We start from the raw sequence: 14,807 nt of genomic DNA on the forward strand, positions 1-14,807 counted from the left end.
CCGTTAAACTCATTTTTGCCGCCTCTGCCTCAATACTCACAAAAGCCCCATTGACATCACGCTGAGTTCTTCCGATTATGTCAATGTCATCAGCATATGCCAGTAATTGGACAGACTTTTGAAAGATAGTGCCTCTAATGTTGACGTGTGAGCTCTGCACTATTCTTTCAAGCACGATGTTAAAAAAATCGCATGACAGCGCATCACCTTGTCTAAAACCTTTTTTGACATCAAAAGGTTCTGTTAAGTTGTTTCCAACCTTTATGGAGCAGCGTGAATTCTCCATGGTCATCCTGCACAAACGGACGAGTTTGGCAGGGATGCCAAAACTAGACATGGCTCTATACAGCTCATCCCTGTAGATGCTGTCATATGCGGCCTTGAAATCGATGAAAAGATGGTGGGTGTCGATTTGGTGCTCTTGAGTTTTTTCCAGGATCTGCCGTAATGTGAATATTTGATCAACTGTGGACTTTCCTGGTCTAAAACCACACTGATAAGGACCTATCAGGTTGTTGACGATGGGCTTTAGACGTTCACATATTATGGCAGAGAAGATTTTATAGGCGATGTTAAGTAGACTGATTCCTCTATAGTTGGCGCAGTTTAGAGGGTCTCCTTTTTTCAGGATCGGGCAAACAATACTGTGGTTCCATTCATCGGGCATGTTTTCTTCCGACCATATCTTACAGATAAGTTGGTGCATGCTCCTAACCAACTTATCTCTAGCTGCTTTAAAGAGCTCGGCATTCAAGCCATCTGCTCCAGCGGCTTTATTAGACTTCAACTTAGATATGGCAATCTTTACTTCGTCTAAGTCGGGAGGACGGGATTGTTGGCTTTCGTCGTCTATATCGAATGGGTCATCCTGCCTGACAGCGGGATTCAGTTCTTCGTCGCCGTTATACAGTCTGCAGAAGTGGTCCTTCCATATCCTCAGCATTGACTGCGGTTCCACTATGATGTTTCCACTTTCGTCTTTGCAGCCTTCGGTTCTAGGTTTATGTACCTGTGAATTTCGTTTCACCTGTTCATAAAGCTTTCGAACCTCATTCCTGCTTTTATACCTCTCAACATCTTCGACCACACGCTTCTCATGCCCTCTCTTTTTCCTTCTGAAAAGTCGGCGTTCCTCTCGCCTCTTCTGCTCATAGAGCTCACGAGCAGCTCTCGTCCTTTTATGCAGCGCCGCTTTGCGTGCCTGTTGTTTGGCTGCATTTGCCTGCCGACATTCCTCATCAAACCAGGGGTTCCTTGTTGGTGGCTGTTTGAAACCCAGCACATCAGAGGCGGCTTCTCTGATTGCATCTTGGCAATGTTGCCACTGGTTTTCGATACATTGTGTTGGCGGCAGAGAACTTCGAGAGAGGTTACTTGTCACTCGGTCGGAAAAGGATTTGGCGATCTCTGGCGATTGTAGCCGTTCGACGTTGTATCTTCTCCCAGCACCTCCCTGTTTTGCCTTGGGTCTGGAAATCCGAAGTGCTACCCTGGCTACAACGAGGTAGTGGTCCGAGTCGATGTTAGCTCCTCGGAAAGTTTGTACATCCATAATGCTGGAAGCGTGTCTGGCGTCGATCGCAATATGGTCAATCTGGTTGACGGTAGATTGATCTGGAGAAGTCCAAGTTCCTTTGTGGATGTTGAGGTGTGGAAAACGCGTACTAGCTACCATGACGTTTCGCCCCGCAGCAAAATCTATGAGCCTGAATCCATTGTCGGAAGTGTTGTCGTGCAGGCTGTTTTTCCCGATTATTCCACCAAAGATGTCTTCCCTTCCTAGCTTGGCATTAAAATCGCCCAGGACTATTTTAATATCGTAGCTAGGGCACTGCTCATATGTTTTGTCTAAGAGCTCGAAGAACATATCTTTGGTGTTGTCGTCTTTCTCTTCTGTGGGGGCGTGCGCGCATATCAGGCTAATGTTGCCGAATTTAGCCTTGATGCGTATGGTCATGAGGCGCTCATTGATGCACCTATAGCTCAAGACTTCTTGCCTAAGTCTGGCTCCAATGACGAATCCGCATCCAAATAAGCGCTGTTGGTTTTCGTGGTAGCAGTCACCATAGTAAATATCGCAGTTTTTCATCCTCTTTTTGCCCGGCCCATCCCATCGTATTTCCTTTATATCGTTCTAGGGCCTCCGCTAATTCTTCGGCCGCACGTGGTCTGTTAAGGGACCTAACATTCCACGTGCATATCCGAAGTTCGTTGTCCTTTATTCGTTTGCGTTGGTTGTCAACAGTAAATCCGTCCGTATCCGAGGCTTGTTGGTGCTTCGCAACTTTGAAAGCTTTTACGTGGCCAGGAAGTCACCCCGACGCACAACCCCCAACCTGGAGGGCCAGATCCTAAGTATAACTCCAAGGATGGGGAGCTGGATAAAACCTCTCCTTACAGGCCTGGGCTCCGAATAAGTCGAAGAAGCCATATAAGGTGTTCACTAAGTAGTTCAACCTTACTGGAACTGTAGACGCCACCGTTGATTCCATCTCGGGAATTCCTCCGCTGCCGTCTGGATAAGGAGAGGTGCCTTAGTGGAAACACCTCTCCCCACCTCTCTCGTTTGCTGCCCCCAACAACTTTCCACTGGGGTTGGAACCCAATCTCCAGTTGAGGTACTAGGCACCCGATGTTCACCACGTGGAGGTGAGAGTAGGAGTTGATAGACAGAGGTTGGTTTTAAGAAAAACCTGTGGACGCTTGTGTCCTCTTGAATGCACATGTCTACCATTTGAACATTTCCTTGAGTAAAATTTATATGCTGTAGTTGACAGTGTGGCAGTTGTCAATGTAAAATTCGAAAATTCGTGTATTCAGTTTTCAAATAAATTTTTAATTGATAACTTTGCTCGATTCAATTAGTATTATTTCATCGGCAGCATCTTCTATTAAAAATTCAATTGAATTTTTCTTTTTACTTTTCTTTGGATTCTTTTTGAAAATAAATAAAACAAATTTAAATCAAAAATAAATTTGTTTGGCATGACAAATGTCAGTTTCAAACTTATTTTGACACATTTACTCCGGTTTTGCTATAGACTAGAAAAGTTGTGTTAACGATTTATAAAAAAATCTCAATTTTGCACGAAAAGTCCGTATCATAGCAATAGAATCATACAAAATCAAGAATACAAACGTTAAGTTCAAAAATTGAAAGAAATCATTTCATATGCCTAGCCCGAGACAGCTGTTAATTACAAACAAGGGCTTCAGAAAGTCCAATGCAGTCAAAAGTCAGGTGTCGGAGCGAATGATATTTAAGAATCGTCTGAAAGACAAGGAAGCAAGTAATTCAGAAAGTACTTGCTTTTGCAATGGAGATACAATAAAGTATTTACAATTTAATTTTACTGAAGCAAAATGTATATCATTGATTACAAGCACAACCACTTAAAAAAAAAAAAGATTTCAGAAGAAGATAACACTATAAGATTGACATTCAACACTGTTTAGTCCAGCGGGTTGATCGATGAATCAACTCAATTCAAAAACAAATGCAAACGATGCATTTTTATTTTTATGTTGTGTCACACACTTCAGGTGCTGGATGCTGACCAAAATAACAATAATTATTTATTAGGTTTCGCATTGCTTTGCATTGTTTAGTAGGTTAATATTATTTTGTATGTTTGCATATTATACTTTTTTAACTTTAACATCATTTGAACTATTGTTTGTATAAAAGAATAAAATAAATAAAGTAAATGGTCAGTCAGTCATTAGTAAACTGTACAATCGTTTCCTTTCTCATTTCGTCACTTTGATAATCAATTTTAAGTGAACAAGTTTAATTGCTTGGTTCACAGCTCAAGAAATAACAAGTTTATGTGCTTGTACATTTCTATAGTAGACAAACGAGTCTTTACATTTTTGTGACCCCGACGTGATTTAATAAAACTCTTAACATTCAACAATCCTCATGGCATCGTTTAAGGAATTCATTGTGGCTCGATTGGCAAGTGGGCAAGAAATTCAGAGAATTATCTCCAACATCAAGAAGGATCCATCTAACCTGAAGAACAACAAAACATACTTTGAAGAAAGGCATCAAAGAATACAGGACCAATGGAAGAAGTTTTCCGAACATCATCAAAATCTGACAGAGGTTACAAATATAGACGCTAATCACGATTATTTTTCAAAGAATTACTTTGAAGAGATCGCTGTATTAGTACGGCAGTATAAAATTTGCTTCAAACATTCCATAAGTCTTTGCTAAATGATATTCCAGAACCCCCGAAGACTTTAACATGAATTTCAAGTGCCATTCGCAGACAAAGAGCAATAATGTTCTCTCTTAAGCGATTAATTCAAGGGTTATCTCTTGATGAGTCTTTGACGTACCTTGAGGTCAAGGATCGCTAGATTGAACAGCTTTGGAAGCAAATAGAATCAGCTACTTATTCAATCTGGGAATTGAGCGATAATCCCATAGGTGAACGATATAACGAAGAAGACTTCATCGCTATTGAGCAAAGGGTGCAGGATGCACTTGTCAATTTGTCCATGAAGGTACATCCAGAGAATATCAACCATGCAACAGGCGGAGCTAACAACAACAACTAGCTGCATTTACCAAAAGTCACCATACCAAAATTTGATAGTGACTATATGAAATGGCGACAATTTTATGACTTATATTCCCAATCAATACCCAACATTCAAAAGATGTGGTACCTAAAAGCACATCTAAGCGGAGAAGCAGAGAACTTGATCCGACACCTGTCAATAACAGAAGAGAACATGGTCCAGTCTTCAAGATCTGTACAACAACGTAAGGGTTCTTACGTCAACACTATTGCAGAAGATAATTGGCCAGTCACAACCATTGACATCAGCTATCAAAAATCTTCACGATACCACACAAGAATGCTTAATGCTTTATGAAACATTGGTGTAGATACTTTAACTTGGGATCCCATTCTACTTCATTTACTTGTAAGCAAACTTGATCAAGGTACTAGAATTCTCTACATACATCAATGAGTATCCAGGGTATTGGCAACAGTAAAAAAGAATCCAATCAGCGTATAAGTGTACAATTACACTCAAGAACAAGTAGCTTTAATACTCAGTTAGAAGCATTTGTTCTCCCTAACAAACACCACCTGGATGACCAGGATATTGAATGCCGACATTTTTTTTCATGGATCTTTCAGAAATTTTCAAAAACTCAAAGACAACCACCTCATTTCCGTTCAAGTTGGCAACATCATTATATGTTTTATATGATGAAAATACAAACATATCACCTCCAAATCGAACGCTTCAAATAACACGACGTGAACCATGTAAAACCATTACATTAAGAGATTTTTACAACAATTTTTATCAGTTAAAATGTTTTTTTTTTATTAATGTTTAATAAAGATGAATTCTTCTTCTACTAGTCCTTCGTAAACGTGGTTTCCTCTTTTTTAATCGTGTGTCGTTTTTTGCTCAAAACTGACTTTTGTCGTGAATGGGCTGCCCTATAACTGAACAGCATTTGTAAATCTACACAACGAAATGAAAGTCGATTTATTGAAGGAATCATCTGGTGGGCATTATCTCGTGTCGTGTGGGCCTGTGGAGTGCGATTTAACCCCTCTTAACAATTTTTGTGGGGTTATGTGAAATTACTTGTCTACACAGATAATTTCGAGACAATTAACGCCTTGAAGCAATTATTTGGCGCCTTGTTTCTGACATACGGCCCCAACTGGTGCAAAACGTGATCAAAAATGGGCCTTTCAGACGGAATTTACTCAGGCCAGCCCAAAATCAATTTTAAAACAGAATGGCAAACCATTTTAGTATAATAAATTAAATTAAATACTTTTTTTCAATTGAGATTTCATGATAATTAACACCTCATTATGATGTAATTTTGCAATAATTGTTTGCAAAACTATAAACTTTCTAGCTTGATAGTTTACAACTCGTAAAATGGTTTGATTTTGATAATTGTATTGTAGGAGAAAAACATCAATTACAATTTTTACATAACATAGAAATGTTTTTAAATATAAAAGTTGTTTTAGTAGTCTTAAGAGCGACATAAACTCACGCCATATGCAAACATTTTTAAGGCATATTAAATATTAGGTATCGGAGTTTAAAACACAAACTTAAGCTCAAAGCTTCGAAAAGCTCGACTTTAGTCTAGTTATTTTCAAACATTTTAGACTTGGTGGTTTTTATTTTACACCTCGAGGCAATTCTTTTGATATGCCTTAGAAAAGTTTGTAAATGACTTGACTTTGTGGTCGTTTGTATTTCAGAGATGTAATTGTAATGACCAGTTTTGTATCAATGCGTCATTTATGTCAGAGGTCTTGGATTTAATCCCAACCAGTGCCAACTAAAAGTTTTTTTTCAAGGGAACCGCCTTTTGCGAAGAGTTGACGAATCCCCCACGAGTTATTCTTGTCATGAAATGTGCTGCCTTGAAATAAGCAGTTCAGATTCATCATAAAACTGTAGGTCCTCTTTATCCTTGAAATGACTCGCACACAAGAATGGGTGCCAGAGTTGTACGTCACTAGACTCTGGTTCTATATGGACTGCTATAATTTGTCCATTTATTACGTTTAAGAAGTATTTGGATTTTCGACATTTATCGAAGTATTTTAGCACTTTCGATTGTATAATTTTATATTGCATATAATTATCCTTTAAATTCGAAAAAAATCCTCTTCGCATATAATTATGATTCAGTTTCTTAAAAAAATAACCAGAAATACGAAAATAACTTAAACTAAAACTTACCTATTATTCTTGAAAGTAGTGGCAACGCCGAGCTTAGTATCAGTACTAGTGCACAATTCATAATTAACTGTGACAGTGATGTTTTTCTCTTTTGTGGGCGGACATTTTTCATAAATGGCATTGTATAGAAACCAACAGCTGAAGTTGCACCCAAATAGAATATCAGACATACCTCTAGCCCAGCACCAATTGGGCCGAGTTTTGAAAGTGATGAAATTCCCAGTGTGAATTGCTAAAAAACAAAAATTTAAGTATATAAATAAAAACTGAATTAAGAAAAACAAAATGCCAATAACTTACCCTTGTACTTAATGGCAATGCTTTTATTCCAATAAGCAATTCTAGCGTATTTTGCACCACCAATAATATCGTAATACCGGTGAAGAACAATAACAAGAGCATAGCCAAAGGATAAACAAAATTCCTTTGCATTGCTGAAGAGCTTCTAAGCTTTTCCAGCTCTTGTCGTTCAGACTCTAATAATCTCAGTCTTTCATTAAGTTTGGCCAATTCAGTTGAATCACCATTGAGTGTTTTTCGTTGATAAATACTCTCAAAGCTTGGATGAAATCTACGGCTGCGACCGTTAATGTCAGTTACACTGACGTTAAGGAGCTCTGTTGAATAAACGAAAGAATTAGAATTTCTATTTTTTATTCTTAAATTTATATTTTTATATTACCAATGTTTGCAAGCTTGCGTCGCACACTGGCCTCCTCCAGATGGAAAGCTGTGTATTCATCATTAACATCTCGCAGCAGGTGAGGTTTCACTAGGACTTGTCCTACAACTCCGAATAAGCGAATGAATCCAAATGGTGTGCACACTGTTTTTCAAATAAGAAAATAAAACATCAATGATATTTTAGGAATGAGATGATATTAGACACTCATCAAAGTACCGGTAAGAAAACAATCGGATTACTTGTACATAGAACTCTTTTATATATTTTGTTCCTTAGCAACTAAGTAGGATTGGTTTATTTGTTTGTTCAATAAACAAACAGCTTCGATATCATTCAGACAGACAAACAGTTTTTATTTATAAATAACTTACAAAAATAAAAAACAAACATTTTTGGCTTACGAAATGTCCAAACCGACTTCTGAAGATCCAGAATTCAATGTTTTCGAATCAAAAGTCAATGAAGTTATGAAAATTCTTAAAAATATGAACTCTGGTGATTCTGCAGCAGAAGAAATGGCAATGAAAAATGCTGATTTGTGAGTTAGAAACACAAACAAAAAGAATTGTACTAAAAGAACTTAAAGTATTTTTGTTTTACATTTAGATATCTTAACGGAAAATCAGATTGTTTTAATGAAATTGATGAAGATAATTTTATTGTGAAAGTTCGAGAAAATCGAACTGTAATCAACAAAAGTGGATCTGATGCTGATAATAAGGTTATTCCTGATGGGCAAATGGATAAATTTACATTCATGCAACAAATCGAACAAGATGCAAAAAAAAGAAATGAAGTTCGCCAAGAACGTGAGAAGATAGCGCAACATTTTCGAAAGTAAGTTTACAAATTTGTTAAGATGTGAAACCTTAGTAGTTATAAATAAATTAGTATAGTATACAATTGAAATGCTTTGAGTTGGAAAGGCTGATTTTTGTAATAAATGGTTTTAAATTCCAATGAAATTCTGTTTAGCTTAAGATTAATTAGTTTCTTGGCATACTCCATATTTCTTCTAATGGATTCTTACAACAACTTGAGCCACATCTAACAAAAAAAAATGTGATCTAAAACTAGTTTACTTCTAATCGTTAGTGTTCTGGTGTACAATCAATGAAGATTTAAACTGGGTGCGCAAATGGACATGAGCTATTAGAATGGGGTTTTTCAACATGGGCTTTTCAGACGATATCGATGAATTTTTGAAAGATAACTTAATAAAGAGTGTTTAGCTTTGAAATAGAATAAAACAAAGATAATTGTTTTAAAATCGAAAATTTAATCCATTCATAATTATTATTATTTAAATATGATTCCGGGTATATAATCGCCAAGGCTGGACTTATATACGTCCAAAGCTTGAGTATAACTCCCATCTTTGAGTTGGTGCTCCTGCAACTTACTTAAGTCTTTTGGACAGTATTGAACGTAGAGAACTTAAATTGATTGGTGATAATATCATCGCGTTTACCTCGATTGAACACTGTCGTGAAATTTGTTGTTTCCATCTTTTTTATTTTTGCATTCCTCTTAGGAATCCTCTTGAGTGCCCTTATTATAAAGAAAATCTGGAGGTCTAATTTTTGAAGACTTTTTCCAACATTTGTATACGTATATTGACAATAAAGCTTAGTACATACTTCCTCGTGAAGTGAACGTTCGCCAGTGGAGAAAGTGAACTTTTGACATTGCTCACTGGTACACACTTGTGAGTACACGTTGTGAACATTTGACTTCAGCTTCACCAACAGTTCCCGTACATTTTGCACGTGAATTGCCCGTGAACGAAAACTCTCCACTTTGTTCTCCACTCAGCTTCACGAGCAAGTTCACGGGTGAACCAAAAACTGAAATTTGTATGGGTTCACGAGATGGTTCACAAGTATGTACTAGGCTTAACGCGATGAATTTTGATCTTTAAAGTGGTCAATAATTTCAATCTTATCGAAGTAGACTAGCGACTTCACATATAACTACAAAAAATAGTAAAGCGACTATAAAAATTACGACCACAAGTTCGTAACGTAAATTTGTGCGATTGCTAACATTTCCTTCAATAAATCAACTGTGGCGCATGTCACACAATGTTGCACCGCGGCGGCGGCGGCGGCGTCTTTTTGAAACCTAAGTTCAGATTCAATTGATGAATGAAAAAGTCAGTAATCATGGCTCTAACCGATCCCTTTAGACTGTAACGTTCTGGCCAGCATCTTTTTTAAAGTTCAGTGAAGCACACCAAGCAGTCAGTTTTTGTGAATGTAACGGTGTTCCGACATATTTATTTTAGTACTTGGTCTACGTTAGATGCCCTTATGAACAATTTAATACTACACACTAGATGTGCTCACATACGCCTGCATTACCTATTTAACGTTTAAACGTTTAGTTAATACCTAAATATAATTATTTGTTTTTTTTTTTCATTTCAGACTAGGAAATGATGCTTTTCACAAAAACGAATTCGAAAAGGCCATAAATATGTTCACAAAAGCCATTGATCATGTCAAGGATAGCCCGATACTTTATAACAACCGCGCTCTAAGTTATATGAAGTAATTATTTTTTATATTTTTTTATTTCTGAGTAATTTTAATTAATTATTTTGTATTGAATAATTTTCAGATTAAAGGTACACAAAAGAGCAATTATTGATTGCGATTATGTAATCAATAAATTGGACGATAAGAATTTACGTGCTTGGTTATATAGAGCGGCAGCTTATTACAAATTAGGAGATGAAAAGAATTTTGAAACCAGCATTAAATGGGCAAAGAAAAATAATTCCAAAGAATTGGAAACAATTGAAAAATTTGTTGCAAATGTAAAGAATGAACAATTTTGAAATAAATTAAAATAAATTTATGAATAGGTACTTATTTTTTAATGTCTTTTGTTGCGTTGTTGTCGGGTCATAATTTAAGCGAACAAAAAATGGATAATGATTTTGTGGTTGATGTCACAATCTGTTTTACAGATTTTTAAGGTTACAATTTTAGCCGAATCCGAACGAGAAAGCACATCTTATGACAAGTGTCTACTTTAAGAGAATTTAGGAAAAAAAACTTTAGGTGGTAGAGGCAGGGATTGAATTCAAGACAGTACTACAAAAACATATAACTAATAATATTACATAACTATCACGCAACTGGTAAAGAAGCTGGGATGCGACCCACACTGATAACTTTCCATTAGTTTAAAGTCATCAAATGTTTGAAAAGACATTTAAGATGAAAATTAATTTGTACCAGTAATGTTTTGTTTAGTTCTTTATTGTCAGTTCGATTTTTCTCAAAATTTTATTGAATGTTAAAAACAATATTTTTTATAAGATAAATTTAATTTGAACCCAATATCTCAAATTTTTCAAAATATATTTGAGTCAAAAATCAATTTTTAACAACTGTTAGTAATGTTTTTTATGTTTTTACTTCTTGTAAAAAAAACTGTCAATTCGATTTTTCTCAACATTTTACCAAATGTCAAAAAATTTGGTTTTTTTTTTGCATTTTTGATTTGTAAAAAAAAACCGTTGACAAAATATACTTGTTTGGTATCACGCTACATTATATACAATGGTGAACACGAAAATAGCAGTAGGTAAAAAATAAAAGAAATATCGAAACGAAAATTAAAACTTTAATTTATTTAAAAATTAAAACTGTTCTTCAGAAAGGTATTTTAATAAGGTAAATAATAAAGAACTTTTTTTAATTTCAGCGTTTTTGTTAACTAAAAAAAATGTAAATTAAATTTTTAAAGGTAACATTGAAGTAGCAGTGATAGTATTAATTAAGCTTATATCACTGTTATGTGATATTAAACAATTGAAATAATAATAAAAAAAAGGATTCTGCTTCAGTACTTTGTTGAATTTCCCCGATTTTTAATAACAGCCTGACACCGCCGGCCGTGACATAGAATCTACCAAACGCTTGCAACGCTCCGCTGGTATACTATACCATGCATTTTTAACTGCTGCCCAAAGTTGAGTGTTGTTGGTTGGATTGTCATTATGCACAGCTCTTTTAAGGTCGCCCCAAAGGTTTTCAATGGGATTCAAGTCAGGGGACTGGGCCGGCCAGTCCATAACATGAACCCCATTGATCCGAAACTACTCCTTTGCCTTCCGACTAGTGTGTTTCGGGTCATTGTCTTGCTGGAAGACCCATTTCACTGGCATGGTAACATGATATTTTGTAAGATGTCAACATAAACATTTTGGCCCATAATCCCATCGATTTTGTGTATTGGGCCAACACCGTTATAGGAAAAACATCCCCATACAATGAGCGATGAACCACCGTGTTTGACGTTTTTCGTTGTATATTTTGGTAGGTATTCGGTGTTCTGAGGACGTCTAACAAACTGCCGGGAACCAGTGCCACCGTACAGGACAATTTTGGACTCGGCCGTCCATAAACGGTCATATCACTCACATTCAAATTCAGCTCTTGTCTGATTTGTACAGCTGACTTTTTTGGATCTAGTTTGGCTGATCTCACAATCCTTCTATCATCCTGGCATGTTGTTTTCCTTATTCCACCTCTGTTTTCAGGTTTTTTAAAATATTTTATAGCATTGGCTATCATTTTGGCGGAGCATGAACAAATGCGCTGGATTTCTGTATAAGATTTCCCTTCTCTGCGCAGCGAAAGTATTAAGTTTCGTTGCTCGCCGGTGCAATGCTTACCACGACCCACTATTGTGAATACAAAAAGAAAACAGATTGTGTAAAAGCCAGTTCCTGGTTAAAACTATTTAATTAAGATAACTCACTTATTTTGAAATGATTTCTGAGTGAATTTTTCAAAATAAAAACAAAAAATATCAAATTTTTACAGACCACTGCTATTTTATTGTGCACTTGAAATAAGATCTACAAAAGCAAAAGTAACTGTTTTTGTATGATCATGAATTGCTTGCTATTGTTTTCTCTTCTTTTCTACTGCTTAATATTTTATCTTAATCTGACCGCATTCATTTTTAATGAGTGAGTTCGGAACTTAGAGAAGAAATGCATTGCTTTATTTTTTTTGAAACTACTGCTATTTTCGTGTTCACCACTGTACATAATATAAAATTAAATTCAAATCGCTAGCATTATGTGCTCATGAGATATTTTGGGTTAACTAAAATTTTAATTTTTTTTAAATTGCTTTGGTAAAAAAAAACAAGTCACTCAATTTTTTCGAGAGTCTTTTCTGCCTGTTTTTGCATTATTATCTGTGTAACAAAATTTATTTGAAGTCGATATCTCTACTGGTTCTTAAGCCATGGACGACGAAGAACTTCCCGAACGTACGGACTTACGAACATACGTCTACACGCATGCACAGAAATATCTGTAAAAATCTCTTATTTACTCTCTAGGGACCTTGAAACATCGAGAAATGTCAAAATTTTCAATTCGACAAATCGAACCGATTACAATAATAATGGAAAGTTTAAAATAACTAAGCTTAATGAAATAAGTTAAGATCGTGTTATCTAATAACTTGACAACTTTAAATTTAATTTAGGAACGCACCCTTTCACTTATATTCGAACTATCACTGTCAATTAATCATGGTAAAATACACGAACGGGCAACGTTTGCAAAACTTATTTTACCGTCGGTGACCATAACTTGAAGAGTGTTGACTCCAATTGTCGGTCCTTCTAAATACTAGCTTTAGTTGGCAGGCAATACAAAGTTTAGTGCAAAAATATGGGTTGTCCTAACTGTCGAAAATATCGCTGCCATATTTTTACCTAAGGATTTTTATTTACACCCATACAAGATCAGACTCCAAAATTGAAGCCGATGCACCATTTCAAGCGACGTACGTTCTCCGATGGGTCAAGTACTCAAGTTGTTAAACACTCTAAGTATCTCTAAATTTGACAACAAAGGTACAATTTTGAATTTGGGTTGACCTGCTTCACATGTATTTACCATAGCTCTACAAATATACTAGGATTTGTTTTGGTGTTCTCCATGGAGGATGGGAACTAATGATTTCTGGCAACTCTCCATTCAATAGACAAGACTCCAGACAGCTGATATTATGTGGGTAACTATTGTCTTAATAAAAAAAAAACAAAACAAAATTTGAAGCTAAAAAAGGCAAAAATAACAAAGCAAGCTAAAACAAAAATAACTTCAAAACCATCATCAGGAGGGTTTGTTTCATTCTTTTTAAGTCGACATGTTCATTTTGTTTTTGTGATAAAACAGAATGAGGTAAAAGAAATCAACTTTTAATACCCATAAACATTTCTCTTCCCCCCTCAACTCCCCCAAAAACCGCAAACATTCCATGAAGCATGATAAACAAATGAATATCATACGTATACGTTAGTAGCAGAGCAGAGCAGAGCGGTGGGAGCGAAGAACAGTTGGACAGAATAGATTATAAATTGGAAAATTATTGAAAATGAAAATTTATTTCATTTGTTTTAAGTCAACTTGGAAAATTAAGTTTTTGTACTCTTATATTGGCCACTTGTCGTAAAATGTAATATAAATTTGAGTGACATTTAGCAGTGTTCATTTAATTTCTTTTTACGGTTGAAGATGATAGGTTCTTCATATTAAAATCTAATTATTATTCAAATTTAGCTATGTACATTTTAAAAATTAGTATGGAGTAAACGTCACTGATTTTACGAGAGACGAATATATTTTTTGGTTTTCAGTATGGCAATGCTTTCTTCGAATTTGTCTTTTTGACAGCTAACACTTGGTTTATGTTCAGTTTGGTTTGAACAACGTTTGCAAATTGTATACATTTATAACTAACATTATAGTTTTGTTAACGCGATGCATCAATTCACTAAAGGAACATTTCGATGAGCGCATTATTTTTTGTAAGGGTATGTGAAGTCGCTGTTCAATGTATATAACTGAACGATTGAACACTTGGAAGATAAAATAAAGATCGTTATTGCTGACATACGGCACCAAAACACGCCTATATAGCGAAAAGTTGTCTGAAATTAGGCCTCTCGGCTGGAAATTATCCGAGCCAGCCGCTGCGCTAATTGCCCTAAATCATATTGGCAAACGCTTTTTTTATTACTAAGCCGAATTGTTAGCCTTAACAGTAAAGTATTTAAAAAAAAACACCTCCTCCGGTTTTTTAAACAAAGACAGCAATCAGAGGTTCAAATATTCAGAAACCTGAACATTTAGTACCGAAATTTTGATGCGTTATATTTGAAGATCTTAACAATTGTCCATTTAAATTACTTCCAATGTCCCACTGTCAATTTTAGTTGTTTTTCTTGAATTCTCATTTAGTTATCAGCAATACCAATAATATAATTTCTCAGTTCCAAGTATCTGTATCTAGGTATACGCCAGCCAATACGATGAAGAAACTTGTTT

General features: G+C 35.7%; 2 protein-coding genes across 3 annotated transcripts in view; one reads left to right on the plus strand and one right to left on the minus strand.

Annotated features, from left to right (window-relative positions):
* The window catches only part of LOC129942417 (protein Lilipod), a 50,044-nt gene that overhangs the window by 6,394 nt on the left and 28,843 nt on the right, over positions 1–14,807 (minus strand). For both annotated transcript variants that reach the window (XM_056051336.1, XM_056051335.1), the window contains exons 6-8: positions 7,436–7,579; positions 7,054–7,370; positions 6,754–6,985 (exon numbers count right to left, since the gene is read on the minus strand). In XM_056051336.1, coding sequence (XP_055907311.1) covers positions 6,754–6,985; positions 7,054–7,370; positions 7,436–7,579 — 693 coding nt within the window. The remainder of the gene's footprint in view (positions 1–6,753; positions 6,986–7,053; positions 7,371–7,435; positions 7,580–14,807) is intronic.
* LOC129942419 (tetratricopeptide repeat protein 12) lies at positions 7,658–10,310 on the plus strand. Its single transcript, XM_056051339.1, has 4 exons — positions 7,658–7,976; positions 8,045–8,275; positions 9,868–9,990; positions 10,061–10,310. The coding sequence occupies exons 1-4, from the start codon at positions 7,843–7,845 to the stop codon at positions 10,278–10,280; spliced, it is 708 nt and encodes a 235-aa protein (XP_055907314.1). The 5' UTR covers positions 7,658–7,842; the 3' UTR covers positions 10,281–10,310.

Source organism: Eupeodes corollae, chromosome 1 (genome assembly GCF_945859685.1).
Source record: "Eupeodes corollae chromosome 1, idEupCoro1.1, whole genome shotgun sequence".
Classification (NCBI taxonomy): domain Eukaryota; kingdom Metazoa; phylum Arthropoda; class Insecta; order Diptera; family Syrphidae; genus Eupeodes; species Eupeodes corollae.

Coding starts and splice junctions, on each gene's coding strand:
- LOC129942419 (XM_056051339.1), top strand. CDS start 7,843: ATGTCCAAACCGACTTCTGAAGATCCAGAATTCAATGTTTTCGAATCA. Junction 8,276..9,867: donor ATAGCGCAACATTTTCGAAA/GTAAGTTTACAA, acceptor TTTTCATTTCAG/ACTAGGAAATGATGCTTTTC. Junction 9,991..10,060: donor CGCGCTCTAAGTTATATGAA/GTAATTATTTTT, acceptor AATAATTTTCAG/ATTAAAGGTACACAAAAGAG.